The sequence below is a fragment of the Lepus europaeus genome, chromosome 2 (genome assembly GCF_033115175.1).
Source record: "Lepus europaeus isolate LE1 chromosome 2, mLepTim1.pri, whole genome shotgun sequence".
NCBI classification, from domain to species: Eukaryota; Metazoa; Chordata; class Mammalia; order Lagomorpha; family Leporidae; genus Lepus; species Lepus europaeus.
The window spans coordinates 87,082,115-87,103,620 of NC_084828.1; the positions used below are offsets into that span (position 1 = coordinate 87,082,115).

Genomic DNA, 21,506 nt, shown 5'->3' on the forward strand with positions numbered 1-21,506 from the left:
AGGAGTCACATTGAAAATATCTGGGTATTTTCAATTATATACCCTGTTTCTTTTTTAGAATCCCTGAAATTCATTGTCACCTTTGGTTCGAGGACCCCTCCAAAAATAACCTTCCATTAGAGGACTTACAAAATGAAGATCATCAGTTATTTTCATAATTTCTTTGTTGACCTTTCAACACTGATCTACAGTGGGAGATGGGCTTAATCTCCTGTTTTGAAGATATGACTGTATATGCAGCAAGTTAAAATTGTCAAGCAGGAAATGAGATGGTCGCCTTTGAAAACTCCTAACTTCATGAATTAGTGATTTGTTTTGTACTTCTCCATCCACTCCACTGTGCTTTGTAACATTCAGTTGAGAAGTCATTTCGAGAATTTTTTGTCTCAGTTTGTAATGCATTTTCTCAGGTTGGTTTTGAGATTTTCAGAATTGTGATTCTCCTTTTTCTTACTAAAAAAATGAAATCAAAGATACCATATTAAGAGCTGTGATGTGTACAGAAGACTTAACATATTTCCTTGTTTGTACCATATATTGAGCCTCCAGATTTCTGTGTGACTACTGGAAGTAGAAATGACAGGTCTTGTAGCAAGCAACCACACTGTGGGCCATTTGCTTTTAGCACTTTCGAATGTGAGCCTGACACTTGGTATACCAAACAGAAGCGTTAGAGCTCCTGACTTTGCACTCATAACCATTTTCCTTTGGTTCTGCATTCACCTTCAAGCTCATCAGTTTTGATTATTTTGAGGTCTCCTGTCTCGAATTGGGATCTTTCATACACAGGAATTAAGAAGAACCAGTGGCTATCTCCTGTGATTTTGACTAACACCCTAGGGACGATTAAAACTGGGTTTTCCTAGAGAGCTTTCCTCACATTTCAATAGGTCCTCAAGTTTTCTTTTCCTTACTCTGGAATACCACATTCAGAGGAACATTATCATTCAATCTTTTGACTATTCATTAGGAAGCTATTTCTTTAATTAGCTGTGCCAGCCTTTGCATCACACAGCAGATGCCATATAAAAGAAGTATTCAGCCCTGTGCTTTCTTGAGATTAAGATCTGATTTACTTTCTTGACTTTCTCCTTGACTCTTCTGTTCCATTGTCAGGTTTTCCTCTAGCAATCAGTTTCACCATTCATTCACCTTTACCATTTTTTTTTACCATTTTATTTAAAAAAAAATAGTGTTTTCCCAAGTATTGCCTAGATATTAGCTTTGATGATTTTGACTCATTTTCCACCTGAGAAGTGCTGACTGAATACCCATCTCAGCTCTTGGAATCTTTCCTCCCTTGTATTGCCCCTGATTTGGGGCAATGATCATGATGAAGTCATTTCTACATTTGGGAACCAGTCTGTCCCATGGGTGGGCTGTCCTCCTTTAATATCTTATCTTCACTGACTCCAGGTTTGCCTGTGGACCCACAGGATACCTGTTTCTTTTTTCATTAAGGAACCTTCTGATACTTGAAGATAGACATCATTTTCCTTTATTTTTCTTTCCCCAACTCTATTAAAATAGTATGTCATATGGGATCATGCTTCCTAAAAACATGCAACATGGATGTTTCTGACTTAGATTTTGAATGGCTTTAACATACAGATTATCTTAATTCTTTTAACTTTCAGGAATATAAATCATTTCCTTGTTTTTTTTTTTTTTAAAGATTTATTTATTTATTTGAGAGGTAGAGTTACAGACAGTGAGAGGGAGAGACAGAGAGAAAGGTCTTCCGTCCACTGGTTCACTCCCTAAATGGCCGTAACGGCCGGAGCTGCGCTGATCCAAAGCCAAGAGCCAGGAGCTTCTTCCAAGTCTCCCAAGTGGGTGCAGGGGCCCAAAGACTTGGGCCATCTTCCACTGCTTTCCCAGGCCACAGCAGAGAGCTGGATTGGAAGAGGAGCAGCTGGGACTAGAACCGGCGCCCATATGGGATACCAGTGCCACAGGCGGAGGATTAACCTACTGCGCCACAGCACCGGCCCCTAGAAATCATTTCCTTGTAACTGCACTTTGTGGACTCCTCTAAAAAGAATCAGGAAGAGATCTTTGGATCTATGTGATATAAACTAGATTAGAGTTCTGAACATGACCTGTATTTCAGACAAGAAATTAATCTTTCTGACCCTCAGTTTTCTCATTGTAATGATAACAATTTTTACCTCACAGGGTTCTTAAGAAGATTGGGTGCAATAACTGGTATAGAGCACAGGACTGTGCCTGCAGCATTGCAGGTACCTGAGAAATTCATTTTCCCTGCTATTTTCTAGCATATCCTTCCTTTTCCTAAAACATTCACTTATACTCTGAACAGCATTTTTTTGACATTTTTCTGTAGTTCAAAGCACGAGTCACAAGATTTGCCTGTGATTATATAAGGACTTAAGGAGGAAAACCCATTGACTCCTTGGCTGCAATCAATCTCCATAGTTTTTAATGCAGGAACATGTCTCAGAGTGAGGATTCTCACTTATTATGTCTGTTATTTACATTGTGCCACAGAGTATGTGGCTCCTGGGCTAAGCATTGACATAAAACTTTTCCACTAATTATAGGCAGCACAAGAGACTGAGCCAGAATATTAAATCTGAGACTGAATACCTGTCTATAACAAAGGACTCCGTAACCAGGGAATAATCTGTAACATCAATCGAACTGGATATGGCTCACTTTCTTGAGTCCACAGCTCCAGATTCGCATTGGAGGGGCCCCTGTAAGACTGTCTTCCTGCATTGTTTGTTGGCTTCTTCTGTTTAGAAGATGTGCTCTTCCTTTGTCATCCACAACAACTGTGAGTGTGGATGAACTACTCAAACTCCAGGTTCAAGAAAGCTGGTCATGCCTACTTCGTGGGTTTCATTATTATTATTATTATTATTATTATTATTATGTCATGAGATTTAAATGCACCCAGATACAGGCTTTTTCTTCTTTTTCTAAGATTTACTTGTTTATTTGAAACTCAGAGTTACAGAGAGAGAGAGAGAGAGAGACATAGAGACAGAGACAGATTAATTTTCTATCTGCTGGTTTACTTCACAGATGGCTGCAAATGCTGGAGCTGGGCCAGGCTGAAGCCAAGAGCCAGAAGCCAGGAGCATCTTCCGAGTCTCCCACATGGGTGGCAGGAGCCCAAGTACTTGAGCAATCTTCTGCTGCTTTTCCCAGGCCATTAGCAGGGAGCTGGATTGGAAGTGGAGCAGCCAAGATATATGAGATTTTGATGTCACAGGTTGTGGCTTTACCGGCTATGTCACAATCCTGGCCCTGACACAGGATTATTTTTTATAAAATTGTGATGTTTTACTAACTTTGCAAACAGCTTTTCCCTTCCCTCAGCTGGTGTGAGTTTACTCTTGAGTGGTGTCAGGATAGCCCTATCAGAAACACGAGTTCAGCATCGGTGCTAGATGTAGAAAGTGGGTAAAGAAAACCATTTTTCAGATTTAGAACATGTGTTTTTTTTTTTCACAGTATTTATCAAGCCTTTTTTTCATTATAGCCACTACTTAAATGATACTATCAGTGACCATAGAGGGTGCTTCGGTTAATTAAAGCACACCTGAAGTTTTATTTAAGGGGACACTTGAGATTATGCTTGCTTATCCAGAACATTTATTATTTTTAAGTCAACTTTAACATACTTTACATAGTATTTACTATATTCAAAATACTATACTCTGGCTTATAGGAACAAAAATTTAAAGTCAGATTCAAATTCTATATCTAATCTTATACATAGATCCTATTTAGAGGGCTTTTTTTGGGGTAATGAATTCTACTTATCTTGAAGTCAACATTCTTACTCAGACTTTTGTCCTTAGCAAATAATAAATGCTTCTGCTTGCTTATCTTTTAAAGGCCATCTGTGGCTATTTCCTTGTCTTGGCCCTTTTTAGGGATGAGAGGAAGTATTGCCAAAATGAAAAGAAACAATGGTGCTGCTTTTTGTTGCTGTGTTCATTGCACTCAACAAACCAGAGACAATTTTCTGTCTCACTTTTGAAGAAATGTCTTTTTTTATCTTCTCCATCTGATTACAAAATGTATACATTATTGGGTTGGGTTTTGTGGTACAATGCATTAAGATACTGCTTGGGCTGCCTGCACCCTAAATCAGAGTGCCACTTTGAGTCCTGGCTGCTCCACCTCCAATCTAGCTTCCTGCTAATGTGCTTGGGAGGCAGCTTATGATGGGTGGCTCAAGTGCTTGGGTTCCTGCCACTGATGTGGGAGACCTGGATGGTGTTTCTGGCTCCTGGCTTGCCCTGAGTTAGCCCAAGCTGTTGCAGGCATCTGGGGAGAGTGAATCAGCAGAAGGAAAAATCTTTCTATATACTTCCATCTCTATCTCTGTATCTGTCTCTATCTCTTGCTCTTTCAAGTAGATGAAAATAAACAATCATTAAAAAATATACATGATCTAGACTAGACTGATAAACTCATGAAATTTGTTCTAGCTAATGGTACAAGTTTAAATGCTAATGTGAGTATCATTCAAAAAATGCTAAAATATTGTTCAATATTGCTCTGAATTCTGTTTAAAGAAACATCTAATTATCTTATCCTGCCATTTCTGGATCTCCAAGCACTGAAAATGCATAGTTCTGTATCTATCTCTGTGCCTCCCCCCACCCCCCCGCCACGCCTCTTTCTCTGTCTCTCTCTGTCTGACTAATTATCTTGGATTTAGGCTTTCAGTATCTCAGATCTCAGACACATAGCTATCTACACCAATATCACACTAAATATTCTGTATTATTGGGCAAAACCAGTCACAAGAGAACATGGTTTTATGTAAAAATGCCTAATAAGTGAATGAAAATTTTATTAAATATTTCCATTTACTAGCTAGATTTTTTCATGTTTTCTATTTTGCACCTTTAGTGTAGTGAATATATTTTTTATTTTTTTAACTTTTATTTAACGAATATAAATTTCCAAAGTACAGCTTATGGATTACAATGGCTTCCCCCCCCATAACTTCCCTCCCACCCACAACCCTCCCCTTTCCCGCTCCCTCTCCCCTTCCATTCACATCAAGATTCATTTTCAATTCTCTTTATATACAGAAGATCAGTTTAGTATATATTAAGTAATGATTTCAACAGTTTGCCCCCACATAGCAACATAAAGTGAAAAAATACTGTTGGAGTACTAGTTACAGCATTAAATAACAGTGTACAGCATATTAAAGACAGAGATCCTACATGATATTTTTTTAAAAATTAATTAATTTTCTATGCAATTTCCAATTTAACACCAGGTTTTTTTTTTTTTTTCATTTTCAATTATCTTTATATACAGAAGATCGATTCAGTATATACTAAGTAAAGATTTCATCAGTTTGCACCCACACAGAAACACAAAGTGTAAAAATACTGTTTTAGTACTAGTTATAGCATCACTTCACATTAGACAACACATTAAGGACAGATCCCACATGAGACATAAGTACACAGTGACTCCTGATGTTGATTTAACAATTTGACACTCTTGTTTATGGCGTCAGTAATCTCCCTAGGCTCTAGTCATGACTATATTTTTTATTTTTAAGATTTTATTTTTATTTTTCTCAATTTTTATTGTGAGCTGCTTTTCTTAGTCTAAATTCAGATATAGTTAGGAGAAAATTACTTTATTATGTCTAATCATCCATCTACTAACCTGCTCATCTATTTATTTAGTCATTCATTCATATTTTTCCTTATTCCAAAAAAGAGTGCTATCTTTTCAATATGTTATTTTAACTAATTGAGCCTTTGTAGAGTAGTCATCCTAGAGGTGAGTGAATTTGGGCTCAGCCAGAATAAGTAGGTTTAAGTGGGGACAAATTATTTATTCTAAATTGAGTATTCTTTCTACTTTGCACTTCATTTTTAGAGAGTTCTAAAGCTTAGGATCAGAAATAACTTTATTGGTCACTGTGTACAAACTGCCATTTGATCTCCATTTTTCATTACAGATTATATAAATTTCATTTATTTTAAATGTTATTCAGTGTCTAACAACTGTATACACTGGATTGGTGTTATGCCAATGCTGTGTCCAAACAGAGGACAAAAATGTGAATTTATTGTTATTTTAATAGAATATTTTGTGTTTCAGTCATGTGCTGGGTAGGGCAAGAGACTGCTATTTCAACAAGACCTATTCCATAAAAATTTGGAATCTAAAATTAGAGACAAGAGCAAGTAGGAATAGTTCATAGACAAAACAGCTCAGCTGAGATGGGTGACAATAAGAATGTTAGGATCATCAAGCTGTTGCGAAATCATTTCAGTCATATTCTTTGACTTTAAAAATTGTCTACTTATTTTACTTGATGTCTGTGACTCTGTGCCTCATTATTATATTCCTTTTCTTAAGTGAATGTGTGTGTGTGTGTTGTGTTTGTGTGTGTGTGTGAGAGAGAGAGAGGAATTGAAAATATTGCCCTAAAAATGAAGTACCGTGGACCCTCTCAGGCCATCATAGCTTAATAAATAGATTGAATTTAGGCAGAGAATTTTGGGCGCATGTTAATAAAAAAATAATGTGGAGGCTACTTTAAGTTAGCTGAGTTTGTTTCCAATCTTTCAGACTGAAAAAGATGTGTGAATGGGTGGATTAATTAATTCATTTCTTTAAGTATTTTTTGGGCATCTGCTATGTGCTGAACCCTGCTGTAGGCATTAGAGTATGAAGGTAAACAAAAGAGACAATGTGCCTATCCTGAACGGATTTATATTATAATGGAGATACTCTAGTCATAGAAAGAATGGGCGCCACTGAATTAGTGATTGTAGGTATTAGAGGAGAGCAAAAATGATGGGCCTGCTATGGTTCATAATTTCTAACATCCTCAATCCAGCCGGAAAAGAAAGTAACCAAGTTACAGACATCCCTTTGTGCACAAGTCAAACCAGTGTACATTTCTAGGAGAATAGAGGGAATGTAAATGTATTTCCTTATAAATTTCTTCAATTTCTGTTTTCCATTAGTTTCCCTGTAGTTTTCTTAGGAAGCTCAACTTTAGTTTCTGAACTAAAGAGGAGAATGTTTGGAGGCCACAGTCTCTGAACCAAAGAGAACAAAGTACCTTCTCATGGGCAAGAGTGGTAACACTATTACCTTAGTGCTTAATCCCAGGAAGATGAAAGCTGTAGAGGGCGAGAACTTGAGATCCTTGCATCCTTCTCCCCTTCAATACAGAAGGACCCCTTCAAGGTCATTCACAAAAATGTGAAAGCCTGCTAGAGTCTAGTGAATGGAAGGTCATTTTTTTCTCCATTTGACTTTAACTAGGGCAGTAGAGATAGTGAGGGAGAAGACCTGGAGTAAACTCTTAGGTATTTACTCACTGATTGTGTGACCTTGGGAGATTGTGCCTCTCCTTAGTCTTAGTTTGTAAAATTGGTTTGTTATTATCTTTCTAACTTTTCATCACACGGTTGTTGGGAGTATCAATAAGGTAACACATGTAAGATTATTCTTATTCTTAAACAGTTATGATAATTATGTTATTGTATTAATCTTATATGATTATGATTATGCAATTATATTTTCATTGGTGTATAGTGTAACATAGAGGAACTCTGGATTACATTTGAATCTGAACTCTGCCAGTCCTTAGCTGGCTGATATAGGTTAAGCAATTTAATCTCGTTGTGCCTCAATTTCTTCATTTGTAAAATGAACATTTGATAGACCCAACCTTATAGGGTCGATGTAAGGATTCAGTGTGCCAACACTTGTAATGCAGATGTGCAGGGTACTTAGTTTTGGCTCACATTAGTGGTGTCTTATATTTCTTTTCAAAGAAGACATTCTCTAAAACCGGAAAATCTCTTTATTTGGACAATGAGGATATCAGCCGTCATATGTGTCATAAAAAGGGATTAAATCTATTCTTTTTCATTTTTTGATAGACGACCAAAGCCAGACAGAAAGATTGCATGGAATAATTCAGTTGTTGAATTGTTGAATAAAGTACTAGAAATGAATTTGCTATGTAAACAAATTCACAAATTATTAGAAAGTAATTGTGTATATTGTTTTTGTTAATCTTTTTTAACTGACAATCTGGCAGAGGAAAGCAAATGGAAGTACTGCTATTGTACAGGACCAGACTCATAGAGAAAAGGTTCCCTTATGCACATCAGCTTGCTGTGAAAGAGCCGGATGATGAGCCCAAACTTACCAAGCTTCCAGTCAGGGGCCTGATCTCACAGCAGAATGATGTATGAGCAGAGGTAGGCTTCTTTGTGTTTCCAACAGACAAGGACATTGACAATATTCCACTAATGAAAATTCTGTTTGCCATTACAATGTCAAGGGTAATCATTCATTTCAAGTAGATTTTCAGCCTTTGTTAAATACATTATGTCCAGAAGTGAATGATGATGTGTATGAATCACAAGGTATGTTTTCCTTGTTTGGCAAGTCTATTTTATAGCAGCATCTTGGTTTAATAGTATGCTCATTTTCATACTTTACATTATTATTAACTATTCTTTGAGTCTTGCAAGGCCCTAGTTAGGAAGGTCCTCCCATATGATTGTCATTTATCTTATTTGCAGATGTGGTTTAGAAAGGTTGACTAACTTGTTCTGTAGCATACAACTAGTGGATGACTGAGATATAACCAAAATAAGATCTTCATGGTATGAACTCTAAGGAGGGTGACAACAGACAAAATGTAGAGGTGCACGGAGTTCCTCTGGGTGCGTAGAGTTCCAGAGCCCTGGATATAATCTCTGCTCCATATGATGGATGTTGAAAGTGATTGTGTGAAATAGTTTTACAACTGATCTTAGCCAAAAGGCCGAGAAGCGATAATGAAATAGTTTTAATGTTAGATTTAGGAGTTGGAAGACTTGGCTTATGAATAAGTAAAAGACTATTAAGCTTTCTATGTTATTTTTTAACTTTTAAAATGTGGAGATGATTAAGATAGTTCATATTTTATTTGTTTGACTGGAGGTCAGAAATATAAATATAACTATATAGTTATCATTTTGATGTATATCTGGCAGTTTTCTTTAAAAGTAATTAGATCCTGTTCACTCATGATGTCTTTAAAATTGGAAAGGAAAATCTGTAAGTTGCTTAAAGAGAGATAGCATAAGAATTAAAGTATTTTTATCCTTGAAATATCAACCTTTTTAATTTTTTAAAAGATTTTTATTTATTTGAGAGGTAGAGCTACAGAGAGAGGGAGAGAAGGAGAGAGGGAGAGAGGGAGAGAGAGAGAAGGAGAGAAAAAGATCGCTGGTTCACTCCCCAAGTGGCTGCAAGAGCCAGAGCTGGCTGATCTGAAGCCGGGAGCCAAGAGCTTCTTCCGGGTCTCCTATGCCGGTGCAGGAGCCCAAGTACTTGGGCCATCTTCCACTGCTTTCCCAGGCCATAGACAGAGAAATGGATTGGAAGAGGAGCAGCAAGAACAGGAACCGTGCTAATATGGGATGCTAGTGCCCCAGGTGGAGGCCTAGCCTACTATGCCACAGTGCAGGCCCTTGAAATGTCAATCTTTAAAATACCTGGTTGTTTAACTTATGTCATCAGTTAGGTTGATTTAATTTTTTAACATAAGGTTTTATGTACTTATTTTCATTTTATTTGAAAGCGAGATAAAGGTAAAGAGATAAAGACAGAGACAGACAGAGATCTTGTGTTCATTGATTTAATTCCCTAAGTGCCCACAACAGACAGGGCTGCGCCAAGTTGAAGCCAGGAGCTTGGAACCAAATCTAGGTCTTTCACATGGTGACCCAGACTCAACTGCTTGAGCCATTAGCTGCTGCCTCCCGGGGTACACATAAACAGGAAAGTGGAATGAGAAGCAGAGCTGGGATTTGAACCTAGGAACTCAGGGATGTAATGCAGGCATTCCACGTTGTCTTAACTGCTGAGACAAATGCCTGCCCCTTAAATTCATTCTTGATCCACAAATGCAAAGATGTTGGAACTTAACAGTAAAAAAAGAAGACTTACTAGATTTAGTGGGCCATCAAAGAAAGGTACGAGTTAATAAGTTAAAAAAAAATTCATTGAGGTAGTGCTTCTGAGCTCAGTAGTCATGTGTTAGGTTCGAGAAACTTCTCAGATCTCCTTTTTCTTTTATTTACTTTTCATTTCACTGGGGAAATGGAGTGAATGATGCTGATGAGGATTTAAAGGGCCACACTGTTGAGAAGTACTCTGATAATAGGTGTAAGAGTGCAAGGAACAAAAGGAGTTGTCTGATCAAATCCAAAACACCACACTCCTTTAATAGAGATCTAAAGACAGAAATAATATCACTCTCAGAACGCTAGCATTGATTGCTTTTTGTTTTTGTTCTTTAAATGCCTAACATGATTTTGTCATGTCAAGACAACTTCAGACAGCAACTGTTAGCTGCCTTTTCATCTCTTCCCTTGTTACCTCCTTCATTTCTGTGACTCTATGACTCTGTATGTGTTATCTTCTATATCTCACCATCCTAATTTCTCTTAGGGTTACAGAGGAAAAAAGAAAGAAAAAAGAAAGCAACACTGAAAGATTAGAGAACACACATCTTCTTTGCAGGCCTTTTCTGGGCACAGGACTGCAATTTTGGGAAATGTGCCAGTTTACTTTTCTCTTCTAGTTTTATCTACAATGCATAAATATATACTGCATATATATGTGTGTGAATATATATATATATATATATATATATATATATATGAATGTGTAACCATAGTTGAAATATATGTTAAGCTTTCGAACTTGGATACCTGGAGGACTTAAAATTCAGATATCAGAGCAGTAACCATAGACATTTTTGCTTTACATTTTGAGAGAGCTTTAGGAATCTGAGCATCAGGTGAACCTCACACAATTTCTTTAAAAAATAATAAACACTGTCATCATCTCTTTTATGCACTTGGCATTTTCCAGTTTTTAAAATGCTTACACATGCATATTCAGTTCTATGAGGTAGATGGGGATGATTATCCCCATTTTGAGGATAAAAAAGAGGCTCCCAGTTTAGCAATGATTTCCTCAAGGCCTCATTATACACCCTCATCTTGCCTGTTTCTCTGGGTACTCCCCTTAGCTGACCCCCTTCCTCCCCCCCTCACCCCCCAGCTCCCGTTTGGGCACTGAATTGCAAAAGACAGGGAGCTCCTGAAGCTAGCCAGCTCTATCTGTGCCTGCCTTTCTCAAGAATGAGACAAATCTTCTGATAGCCAAGAAAGGAAAAAACTTTTATTTGTGGAATGTGAACATTTCCCTAATTGATAGTGTTACCAATTGATTTTTAAGCGATTCTCCTGACTCCATTCTGGATTGTTGAAAATGGATCCAGCTTCACGGTTGGAGGAGAGGTGTATGTATATTTTTGTAACCTGTCTTGTTGTTGTGTATGTTAGACTCCCAAAGATAAGTCCACTGTCCTCATTTAGTCACACTGAACTGCAGGGGATGTGTGCTCCCTGCTGACAGTGGGGATTCCCCACTTTCTCAGGGTTTCTTGCACTTCCTGTTGTCCTCTGTTGCATGAGCCTGTATCTGCTAGCCCATTTTGCCCAGCTGATATTCTGGAAGGCCCTGGCCCTGAATCATAAGACAAAGTAGGACTGTTAGAGTCAATGTTTGGTTCAGATAACCTTGCTGACCTCAATCCTTATTATTCAAGTCAATCCTAGGGGCCCAAAGGGCTTGTGCTGGCATCTGCAGTTCCTGGCTTCCCTGCCTTTCCCAGTAGCTTCCTGTGTTTTTCTTGCCCACTGCGAAAGAGTTTTCCAGCATGCACCTGTCTGTGCTTGGAAATCATCCACTTAACGCTTTGGCACTGCCATGAGTGCCTAGAGCAGAGTCTGTGAGGGGGAGGGATTGCGGGTATCTGGAGGGGATGGAAGAGACAGCTAAGTCTAACCCACGGCCACTCCCAGACCTTGCCGGGAATGAAAGGTGAGTACCCCTGCGAGTCCATCATCTCATGCTGCATTGAGTGTGGATGACTCCTCTGTTTCTCTAAGTTCAGCTGTGGTCACAAACTCTCTGGAAACCTGGTGGCACTCCACAGTCGGTGGCTGAGGGTCCGGCCCTCAGCCTTGTCATTCCCTTAGACCCTTCCATTAACCCCAGCTCGGGTTGCCCTTTCTTTTAGGGACTGAGTAGGAATCTGGGTTCTAAGGAGAGGAAACTCTTTCCCTGTTACACAATGAGCAGAATTGGGGACCCAACAAGAGGGCCCTAGAGGCAGTTGTCACTTGAGCCAGCGACCACTTCCTTTCTTCCTAAACAGAGAATTCGCCGTGCTCCAGCTAATTGGTGAGAGGGCGCTTTGCCTCTCTCCCTAACTCCTTCTTCGTGCACCAGGGGCCTTGAACCCACCAGTGGTGTTTTTCTCTTGGGGGAGGGATCAGACGGAGCAGACCCGAGCTGCAGTTCCCTTGCTCTGCCTCTGAGAATTTCTCATCCAAACCTCAATCACGTAGGATTGCGTAGAGAGGAGAAAAGGGGCGAGACAGAAGACAGAGAAGGGGGAGAGGGGTGACGAGAGGGAAGGGGGAGAAGGAGTCTGGGAGCAGAGGGCGCGAGGGAAGGGAGCCGGATCCCAACGCGCTGCGCTTCCCTGCACTCCGGGAGCCCAGCCTCCAGCTCAGCCCCCCCTGGGCGCTCTCCCGATTTCCCACGAGCAGGCGAGCTGTGCAGGGGCAACTCTGGCTGCGCCGACCTTTTGTCCCACCCGCTGCCTTGGTGGCTTGTGGCTCCCGCCTGGAGTTTCCTGCGAAGCTAGCTCTCCTGCCGAACTAGCCGGTGGGGCAACGGCGGCGGCGGCGGCGCCCTGGAGCCGGTGCGGCTCCGGGCGCACAGAGCCCCAGCCCATGAATGGGACTCCGCCCTGAGCGCCCCCTCCCGGATCTGGGGAGGCGACGGTGGCGGCGGCAGCGGCGGCGGCGACGGCGGGGGGCGCCTTGTAAGCTGGCGGTTCTGAGCGGCCACCCGCGTAGCAAGTTGGGCGAGTTGGCGGCCGTCTGCACCTGCCTTCTGGCCCGGGCCCCAGAGTCAGCGCCCGCCCCTGAGGACCCTGGTGGCAGGCTCGGCAGCCTCCCGCCGTTGCCCTGGGCGGCCTAGGGGCCCAGCCTGCGCCCCGCGCACCTGACAATGGTGGGCAGCTCCGGACCGGAGCCGCAGCCGCCGAGAGCCGACATCGCCCTCAGCCAGCCCCCGCCCCACCCCAGCAGCCGCGCGGGTGTTCGCAGCGCGCGGGTCACTTCCTTCCTCGGCCGGGATGGGCCGCGCGGGACTGAGTGATCGGCATCGCGTCGGGCGGGTAATTCCCATCTGATCTCTGCTAGTGAGCTGCCGACTACCGGGGCGCGCGAGCCTGGGGGCCCGGGCAGCGCGGCGATGACCTGATCCCGAGCCCGCCACGGCGCCCCCTCCTTCCCACCCTCCCTCCCTCCCTGCTTCGCTCCCTCTGAGCCTGTGCGGAGACCTGCTTGGTGCGGCGCCCCGGGCGGACCATGGCGGGGAGCTCCAGTTAAAGGCGTGTGGGCGCCGAGCTGGAGAGGACACCTTCGGCATCGCTGCCTTGGAGGGGGCTTATTTAAACGACTGAGTCATTCCAGATTTAGGATTCCCTAAATAATCACCAACTGTGCCCGTCTCGTGCCGGAAAGCAAGCGGAAAGCGAAAGAGCGCCCGCTCCTGGGACCCCGCGGATCGCCTATCGCGCGCTTCTCCCCGAGGGTTGCTTGGCCCTCGAGGATCTCCCTCCTCCCTTTCCATCCCCCTCCTCGCCGCCCGCTCCCTTTGCAGTGCTACTGGCGGCAAGGCGCGCGCTCCTCCGCTGGCCACAGCTGCCCGCGTCCCGCGCCCCTCCCCAGACCCGCTGGCCGCTCCCACTTGGCGCCTCTCGGGATTCCAGAGCTCGGGCGGCCGGCGCCGGAGCACCGCAGCCGGCGCGATGCATCCGGTAGACGGCCTCACCCCGCCGGGACGGACCTCCTAGTCTCCAGACCTGCGGGCCGCAGGGAGTTAAATTGCTGCCTTCCTCTCCTCTCCTGCGGTTGGTGGCTTGTTTTCTAGAGGAACGCTTTATGCACTTTTTGGTATTTTCAACCATCCGGGGGCACGCTACCCGCCTCGGTCCAGACTCTGCTATGTAAAAGGGTTTCTTTCCTATGTATGTGTAAATATACTTCGGACACCTTGCAACGCTTGCGCCTCTCCAACAGGGGCAGGGCTTGTCATTTTGGACATCCTTCTTCCCCTTCCACTTGCTACCCCGAACGCAGTGTGACCAAACTCCCCACTGCCCCTTGGACGTGGATCGCCGAGGGGTGCCAAGTTTGGGGTGCAAACGTCTACTTCGCAGGAAGGCCTGGGACCGCCCCGCCCCCGCCGCCAGCGGTCGGGGAAGTTTACATCTGGATTGTCACACCTTCTGTCGCCACTGCCCAGACTCTGACTAACCTTGTGGGCGCTGGGTTTTCGGTGCTGCGGCCTCCTCAAATATTAGCACTGCCTCCCCGCGCCTGCCCTGTCCCTCCCGGGCACCGAGGTCCTGCCCTCGCCCCGGCGGAGCGCGATCCCGAGGGCGCAGTGGAGTCCGGGCCTGGGGCCCGCGCTGAGCAGCTATGGCTGCTGCGATAGCAAGCTCCTTGATACGGCAGAAGCGGCAGGCGAGGGAGTCCAACAGCGACCGGGTGTCGGCCTCCAAACGCCGCTCCAGCCCCAGCAAAGACGGGCGCTCCCTGTGCGAGAGGCACGTCCTCGGGGTGTTCAGCAAAGTGCGCTTCTGCAGCGGCCGCAAGAGGCCAGTGAGGCGGAGACCAGGTCAGTAGAAGCCCGGACAGTGGGCTCCCCGGAGGCAGACACCCCTCTCTTCCCCCTTCCTCACTGCGACTACAGATGCCCATGGCAGGGAACCAGGGGGATCCCTCTTCCATTCTGACCCTTCTTCCCTCATTTCCAGACAGCTTTCTTTGAACCACCCTCTGCCAGTTAATAGTTTCTTGTCCCAAATTCATTTTTAAAAAAAAGAAAAAACACTTTGTGCTTTGATCAATCGGTGGTTTGACCAGGGTGAGAGTTCCTGTGCAGAGGCACCGAATCTCAAATAGCTTGCACCCTCGAGGACACTGACCATCTCATCTCGTTCATTCATTCCTTCATTGTCTGTCTCTTAACTCTCCCTCTCTCTTTCCCATCCGTCTATCATGCATCCATCCATCCATCCATCCATCCATCCATCCATTTATCCATAGGATACTTGTGCTGCCCTGAGGACCAAAAGACCATGTGTCTGATAACAGTGCAGGGTAGACACTTGTCAGACTCCAGATGAACTTAAATGTATTGTCTGTCTAACTCTTCCACCAGCAACACATGGTGCTTCATCGTTCAGGCATTCCAGTTAATTTCTCACCTCTGTTTTCTCACATGACCTTTCACTGCCTTTTACCTAGTGCTTTTATTCCCATTCTCTTGCCACCACTGCTCGCCAGCTCCTCTGTCCTGTTACCATCTTCTCTGTACTTCCCTTTCCTTTGGAGACTTTCAGGGAACAAGATGGTATTTGAAGTTTGACCTCAGCAGGTGTAAAGGGAACTTCAGACTTAGCAGGGATTTTGATGGCCTGGCCATTTCTGAAGCTGATTTTCTTCAGTGGCCCTAAAATCGGCTGCTCTTTGTGCAGAGGGTCATTGGGTGCCTTGGCTTTCACTGTGATAATTCCCAGCCTAAGAGAATGAAGGCAGAATTGCCAAGATCTGTGATTCTTCTGGCTATTGATCCTCTGGGAGTGGCTGCAGGGTCATTTGCAATCTGCAGATACTTTCCATTTACTGTGGACACCTGGAAGGAAACACTGTCTAGAAAGCAAGTCTGTTCTGTGATCAGTCAATGCATTTAAGTTACTCAGTTTGCTGCTGGGTGTCCTGGGCTCCAGGAATGAGGCACTAGGACTAGGTTCATTGGGGGTGAGGAAAGCACAGTGGGAAGTCTGGGCGAGAGAGATTCTGGATCAGCTTAGAAATTTGGGAATAAGCCTTGTAAGGAAATCATTTTCTTGTTTCAGTTTCCATTGGGTTTTTGTAGTGTTTTTTTCAGCCCTCAGTGGGGGTCATTTTCTAATTCTGTGAAGATATAAAGTAGTGTATTTTAGGGGTAAACAAAAATAAGTATGATCTCAAGAGGGAAGCTAGTAAAGTCTCTGTCATTTTACATCTAATTAATATAGACTTTTTATAAAAGTAGGATTTATGCAAAAAATATAGTTGTCTCTGCACAGTGAATCCTTCATGTTAGGGGAAATAAAACCCCTTGTTTTGCTGTGCAGAGATCATTGGGAGGACTTCTTCTCTCAGGGCTTGTGTGGCCCGCAAGGAACGTCAAGGCTGTGAACTCAGTCTGACTTTTCGCCTCAGTTCCTTGGAGTATTTTCTGGTTCTTTGGTTGGGATAATTGTACCATTTTTAGGGGTAATTTTACCATGTTTATGAGTTGCTCCTACTCAACTTCCTCAGCCAGAAAGAAAGTAATAGGAATGATGGGCAGGTTATGTTTGTAAATGGATCAAATGCGTTCACCCAATCTTTGATGAAGTTGACTTGGAGATGAGCAGTTTGCAGGGCTTACTTTGGCCTGGGAAGGAAGGAATTATATTCACTGCTTCCTCTGGCACTTTGCTTTGTATCTCAGTAGAAAATTGAGAAATTGAGGGAATTTCTGAGTCTATTGTTTCCTTCAGCGTTCATTTAATCTGCTTCTCTGCTTCTCTTTTTCATCCATTTAGTGTTCATCTTGGCTGGGAGACTCCTGGCTGGTGACTTCATTTAGCTAGAGTGTCACAGTAACAATTTGGCAGAGATATCACACGACCTGTAAAGACATTCCCAGTGCAGGGACACCATGCCTGTACCTGTATACCACAGTCTAAAGCTTGTTCTGAAGCTTAGCTTAGGAGAATGGGAGTGTGGGGTACAGAAAAGCTTTCTGGGATGATGGCAGTATGCTATTACCGTTACTAACAAAGCCAAATAATTAATCTGTTGATATGCTGTCAGCAACTGAGATTCACATAGCATGAGATGGGCCTATTTATAGAGAGATAGCACCTTCTATGTCTTAATTCCAGAGAGGTTTCTTCAGCTGGATTTGGAGGAAGTTACTGAATACCAAAAGGAAAAACCGTTCAAGAGAATCTGTTTTATACAAGCACTTTGATGTTCACTTAATATTTGAGTTATTCCTGAAGCCACGAGCCTTTCTAAGTCATATGGTTAGGAACTGAAAACTGAGTCACAAGTGTGGACTGGTGAAATGCAGTAAATTGTCCTGATAAAGAGCTCCCACTCTGGGTTCCTACCATGGAGACACATGTTCCATTGACCAGGCTTTCTAGAGAGCGAGCTGAGACAGGGAGGCTAAGTCAGGTACTCAATGGGGAAGGCCGGGATTGTAGTTCTAATTTCTGGGCTGTCGCATTTCCTCTTGATTTTTTTTTTTTTTCCTTTGCTTGCCGAGTTCTGATATGTATAAAGTTGAAGTTTTACAGACATAGTGGATATCCTGTGTTTACAATCATGGTAACACAGAATGAATCCATGGAAACTGGTAGGGCAGGACCTATACCACACAGTTATAGGGTCAGCGTGCACATTGGATGGTTTATGAATGCCATGTCTGGAGTATAAAGTGGTGGTGTACCCTGGGGTTGTGCCGCACAATCCTTGTTATTACAGATGAGAAATCCTAGCACCTTAGCAACATTGTGGTTTATGTGAGGAAATACAATGAGACTGTGGCAGAATTAAGACTAACCAGATTCTGTTGGTTCTCTGTCTGCGCTCTTTGCAATGTGACATAGAAAAAAGTGGTGTGAAGAAAAACTGGATGTCATCTGTGCAAGAGTGGGAATAGATTTTAGGAATGTGTGAGTGTTTACCATTTGGGGTTGATATTACTATTATTGTCATTATTATTTTATAATTAGAACAGAAATGTGTAGAATAGAGAAGATAACTTGTAGAAGATGGCACAAGCAGTCCAGAAATAGTTAGCCCCTTAGGCACTGTGTGGGCTGTAGCTCTTTGGAAATGAAACACTGGAGACCCTGAAATGGCAAATCGGCTGAGGTGCTCTTTCTATTAAACAAAGGATCATTCTTGTGGTTATTATTTGAGTCATTTTTTATGTGTGAAATATCTATATGAACCAGGCCAGAACAGTTACTTGAATGTTGATTATTTAATTTGCTATATGTAGGCTGTTACTACATTCATATGAGTCACGTGGCTTATTCATTTCCTACAGAGAAACTCCTTAACAAGTGATTGAGTCCAAGATGATTGATGTTTTTGCCTTAGAAGTTATGTTGATTATGGGTGGAATTGGTCATGGAGAGAACGATGTTTATAGAATCTGACCATGTCTGAGTGGCTGTGAACCTTGGAGGTCATACGGTATCAAATGAGAAGTGTCAAATGAGAAAACAAGAGGTTCAGAGTAGTTAGATACACTAAGTTTATGCATTTTCAGTGATTTTGGTGTTTTTATTATTTTTCCATATAGTTAGTTTAGTTCCTTCTCTTAAACTATAACAATAAAAATTATCAATTGGAAGTTTTATGTAACTTAAATATGTGGTTTTATGCGGTTTTATATGCCCTTCATCTAAAATCATGAGATAGGATAACAATATTAGGTGATAAATCAAATAAGTGATTTTAATTTTATTACTTTTTTGAGTTTCATTGTTTTTATTTTTCTGAATCCTTCTTTCTGAAAATTGTGGTCATTCAAAATATTTCAGTATTCTTCCATCTTGCTTTGATAACTTTATAGTATTTATCAGTATTTTCATTCAACATTTTACTATCAAATATATTCTTGATGTAGTGGAAGAAAACATCACAGAAAGTAGAAACTTCAAGAAGAAATAGAATAGCAAAAGTGAAAGAATACTTAACTGTGGTGACCTATGGAATATGTTTGATTCTTATAAATTGAAATGATTTGGGGCAATACATAGATCAAGAATAGATTCTTATGACAAGTGATATTTTACTTTTATGGAAAGTACTTTGATTGTATTTTCTCTTTTAAGAGTATGACTCATGTCGGAACTACAAAATCAGGCTAATTAAATGATATTTGGCTTGATGTTTGTTAAAAAGAATAAAGAAAAACAGCTTTTCTTTTCACAAACCCACCCTAGGGTTTAAGCTGATATTTTGTATGTATTTTTTTAAATCCTGTTTTCTGTATAATCCTACATCCTCATCAACAAATTATAAAACCATTGTAAGAACATTTTGAAATAGCAAGTATTGTGATCTCTTGATTTCTTTCATCCCACAGAGATCTCATCAAGCCATAACTCAGAATTAAGTCTTTAAAGATTTAATGAAGTTGATATTCTTGAACAGGGTTGGAAAAACAATTTGCAGGAAATGAGGCATTCTCTACATTTAAGAAAGCAATAGGAATATTTTTGGAAGATCTTTGGAAACTGAAGTTCTGGCTCATAAAAAAAGTTCTGAGTTTCCTAGCATAAGACTGCATTGCTTGGCCAGCGCCGCGGCTCACTAGGCTAATCCTCCGCCTTGTGGCGCCGGCACACCGGGTTCTAGTCCGGGTTGGGGCACCGGATTCTGTCCCAGTTGCTCTTCTTCCAGTCCAGCTCTCTATGTGGCCCGGGAGTACAGTGGAGGATGGCCCAAGTTCTTGGGCCCTGCACCCCATGGGAGACCAGGAAAAGCACCTGGCTCCTGGCTTCGGATCAGCGCGGTGCGTGGGCCGTAGTGCGCCGGCCGCAGCGGCCATTAGGGGGTGAACCAATGGAAAAGGAAGACCTTTCTCTAAGTCTCTCTCTCTCACTGTCCACTCTACCTGTCAAAAAAGACTGCATTGCTTAATTCTTGGTGAAAGCTATTTGTACATGTATATTATAGTGTGGATTTGTTCTGGGAAATTTGTTAATAGTGATAAATTTTGCTTGTCTATTCCTTGATTGTTTATCATAATATGTATTTGCTATTGTCTGTTCCTCCAGGAATTACTATAGATTTTATAAGGACTTTCAAAAATAGCCTTATTAGACTTAGGGGACCCACAATGTGCTATGTTTGGGATTTTATCTAATGGATTACCCAAGGAGTTGCATGCTTTTCTTTTGATCCAGAGGAAGGTGTAGCACATCTGCATAACCCTGATTTGGACATTTTCCAAAATGACTATACGTTAATCATTATAATAAACACATTTTGGGAATAACAACTAACAACTATAACCTTAGGATTTAGAGGTACATTAACAGGGAGCTAGACTGGAAATGGAGTAGTCAGGATTCTAATGAATGCACTGATATGTGTCCCAGGTGGTGGGTTTATCCTTTGGCCACAATTCCCACCCCACATTATCTGCTGTCTTTATCTACCATCATGCTCAGCTACGAAACCATGAATCTAAATAATTGTGCTTTGAACACAAAACTATTATTGGGAGGGATCTGATGAAAAATTCAGGAAATGTTGAACATGATGGCACACTATGCTCTGTTCTGGGTATGAATCAGAGTTCCTAAGTAAGAGTGAAATGGAAAAGCTGATGGAGATCTCCAGGCCAGGACTGAAGAAGCAGTCCTGAGGCTATGTTGTTACGTGTTGGGCCCAGGTTCCTGGCTGGGATATCCTTTTCTGCCTGCGAGGAGCCTCAGAGGATCAGGAGATGCCACTTGGGGCACCTAAGGGACCTGCTGGGAGACGTGGGCCCAGAGAGGCAAACTTTCTTGACTGTAAACATAAACAGTTGCTTCAGATGTTTTCAACAGTAGAGAGGTTAATCCCAAGTTCAGCAGAGCCCAGTAGTATTTTTTTAAGTTACCGTGCAGGTGACAGGGTAACACAGTGATAAAGCACGTGGACTTTTGAGTAGGAACTGAATTAGAATTCAGTTATAATTCTTGTAAAATATTTGCAAGAATATTGAGCAAGTTGCTTTTTTTTTTTTTTTGCTGTTTTTAAAAGATTTATTTATTTATTTGAAAGGCAGAGTGACAGAGAGAGGGACACACACACACACACACACAGATCTTCCAGCCATTGCTTCACTCTCCAAACGGCCCCAGTAGTTCTGGGCTGGGCCAGGATGTTGCCAGGAATCCCGAGTTCCATCTATGTTCCTCACATGTGTGACAGGGGCCCCAGAACTTAGATCACCTTTCTGCTTTCTCTTACCAGGGAGCTGGACCAGAAGCAGATCAGCTGACTTGAATTGGTCCTCTGATATGAGTTGCTGGGGATGCAAGTGGTGGCTTACCCCACATGCCACAATGCTGGCCCCAAGCAAATTTCTTAATATCTTTGAGCCTCAGCTTGGTGATTAGTAAAATGAAGATGTTATCTCTATTATTTGATTAGGAAAGGCCTTTCTGAGTGAGAATCATTTAAGCTGACCTTCAAAGGGTGAGACTTCAAGGAAAGACAGAAGAACATTCCAGACAGAACATAATAGCCCCTGTGAAGATTGCC

General features: G+C 42.4%; 1 protein-coding gene across 5 annotated transcripts in view; it reads left to right on the top strand.

The window, feature by feature from the left end:
* Window positions 1-21,506, top strand: part of FGF12 (fibroblast growth factor 12) — a 406,858-nt gene that overhangs the window by 111,760 nt on the left and 273,592 nt on the right. The window contains exon 1 of one of the 5 annotated variants that reach the window (XM_062210113.1): window positions 13,199-13,300. The exons of 2 other annotated variants lie outside the window; for them this stretch is intronic. Coding sequence is in view for 1 of the 3 variants with exons in the window: in XM_062210106.1 (XP_062066090.1) it covers window positions 14,610-14,808 (199 nt within the window). In the remaining 2 variants the exon portion in view is untranslated. 2 more of the 5 variants (XM_062210120.1, XM_062210106.1) reach the window with 2 other exon arrangements.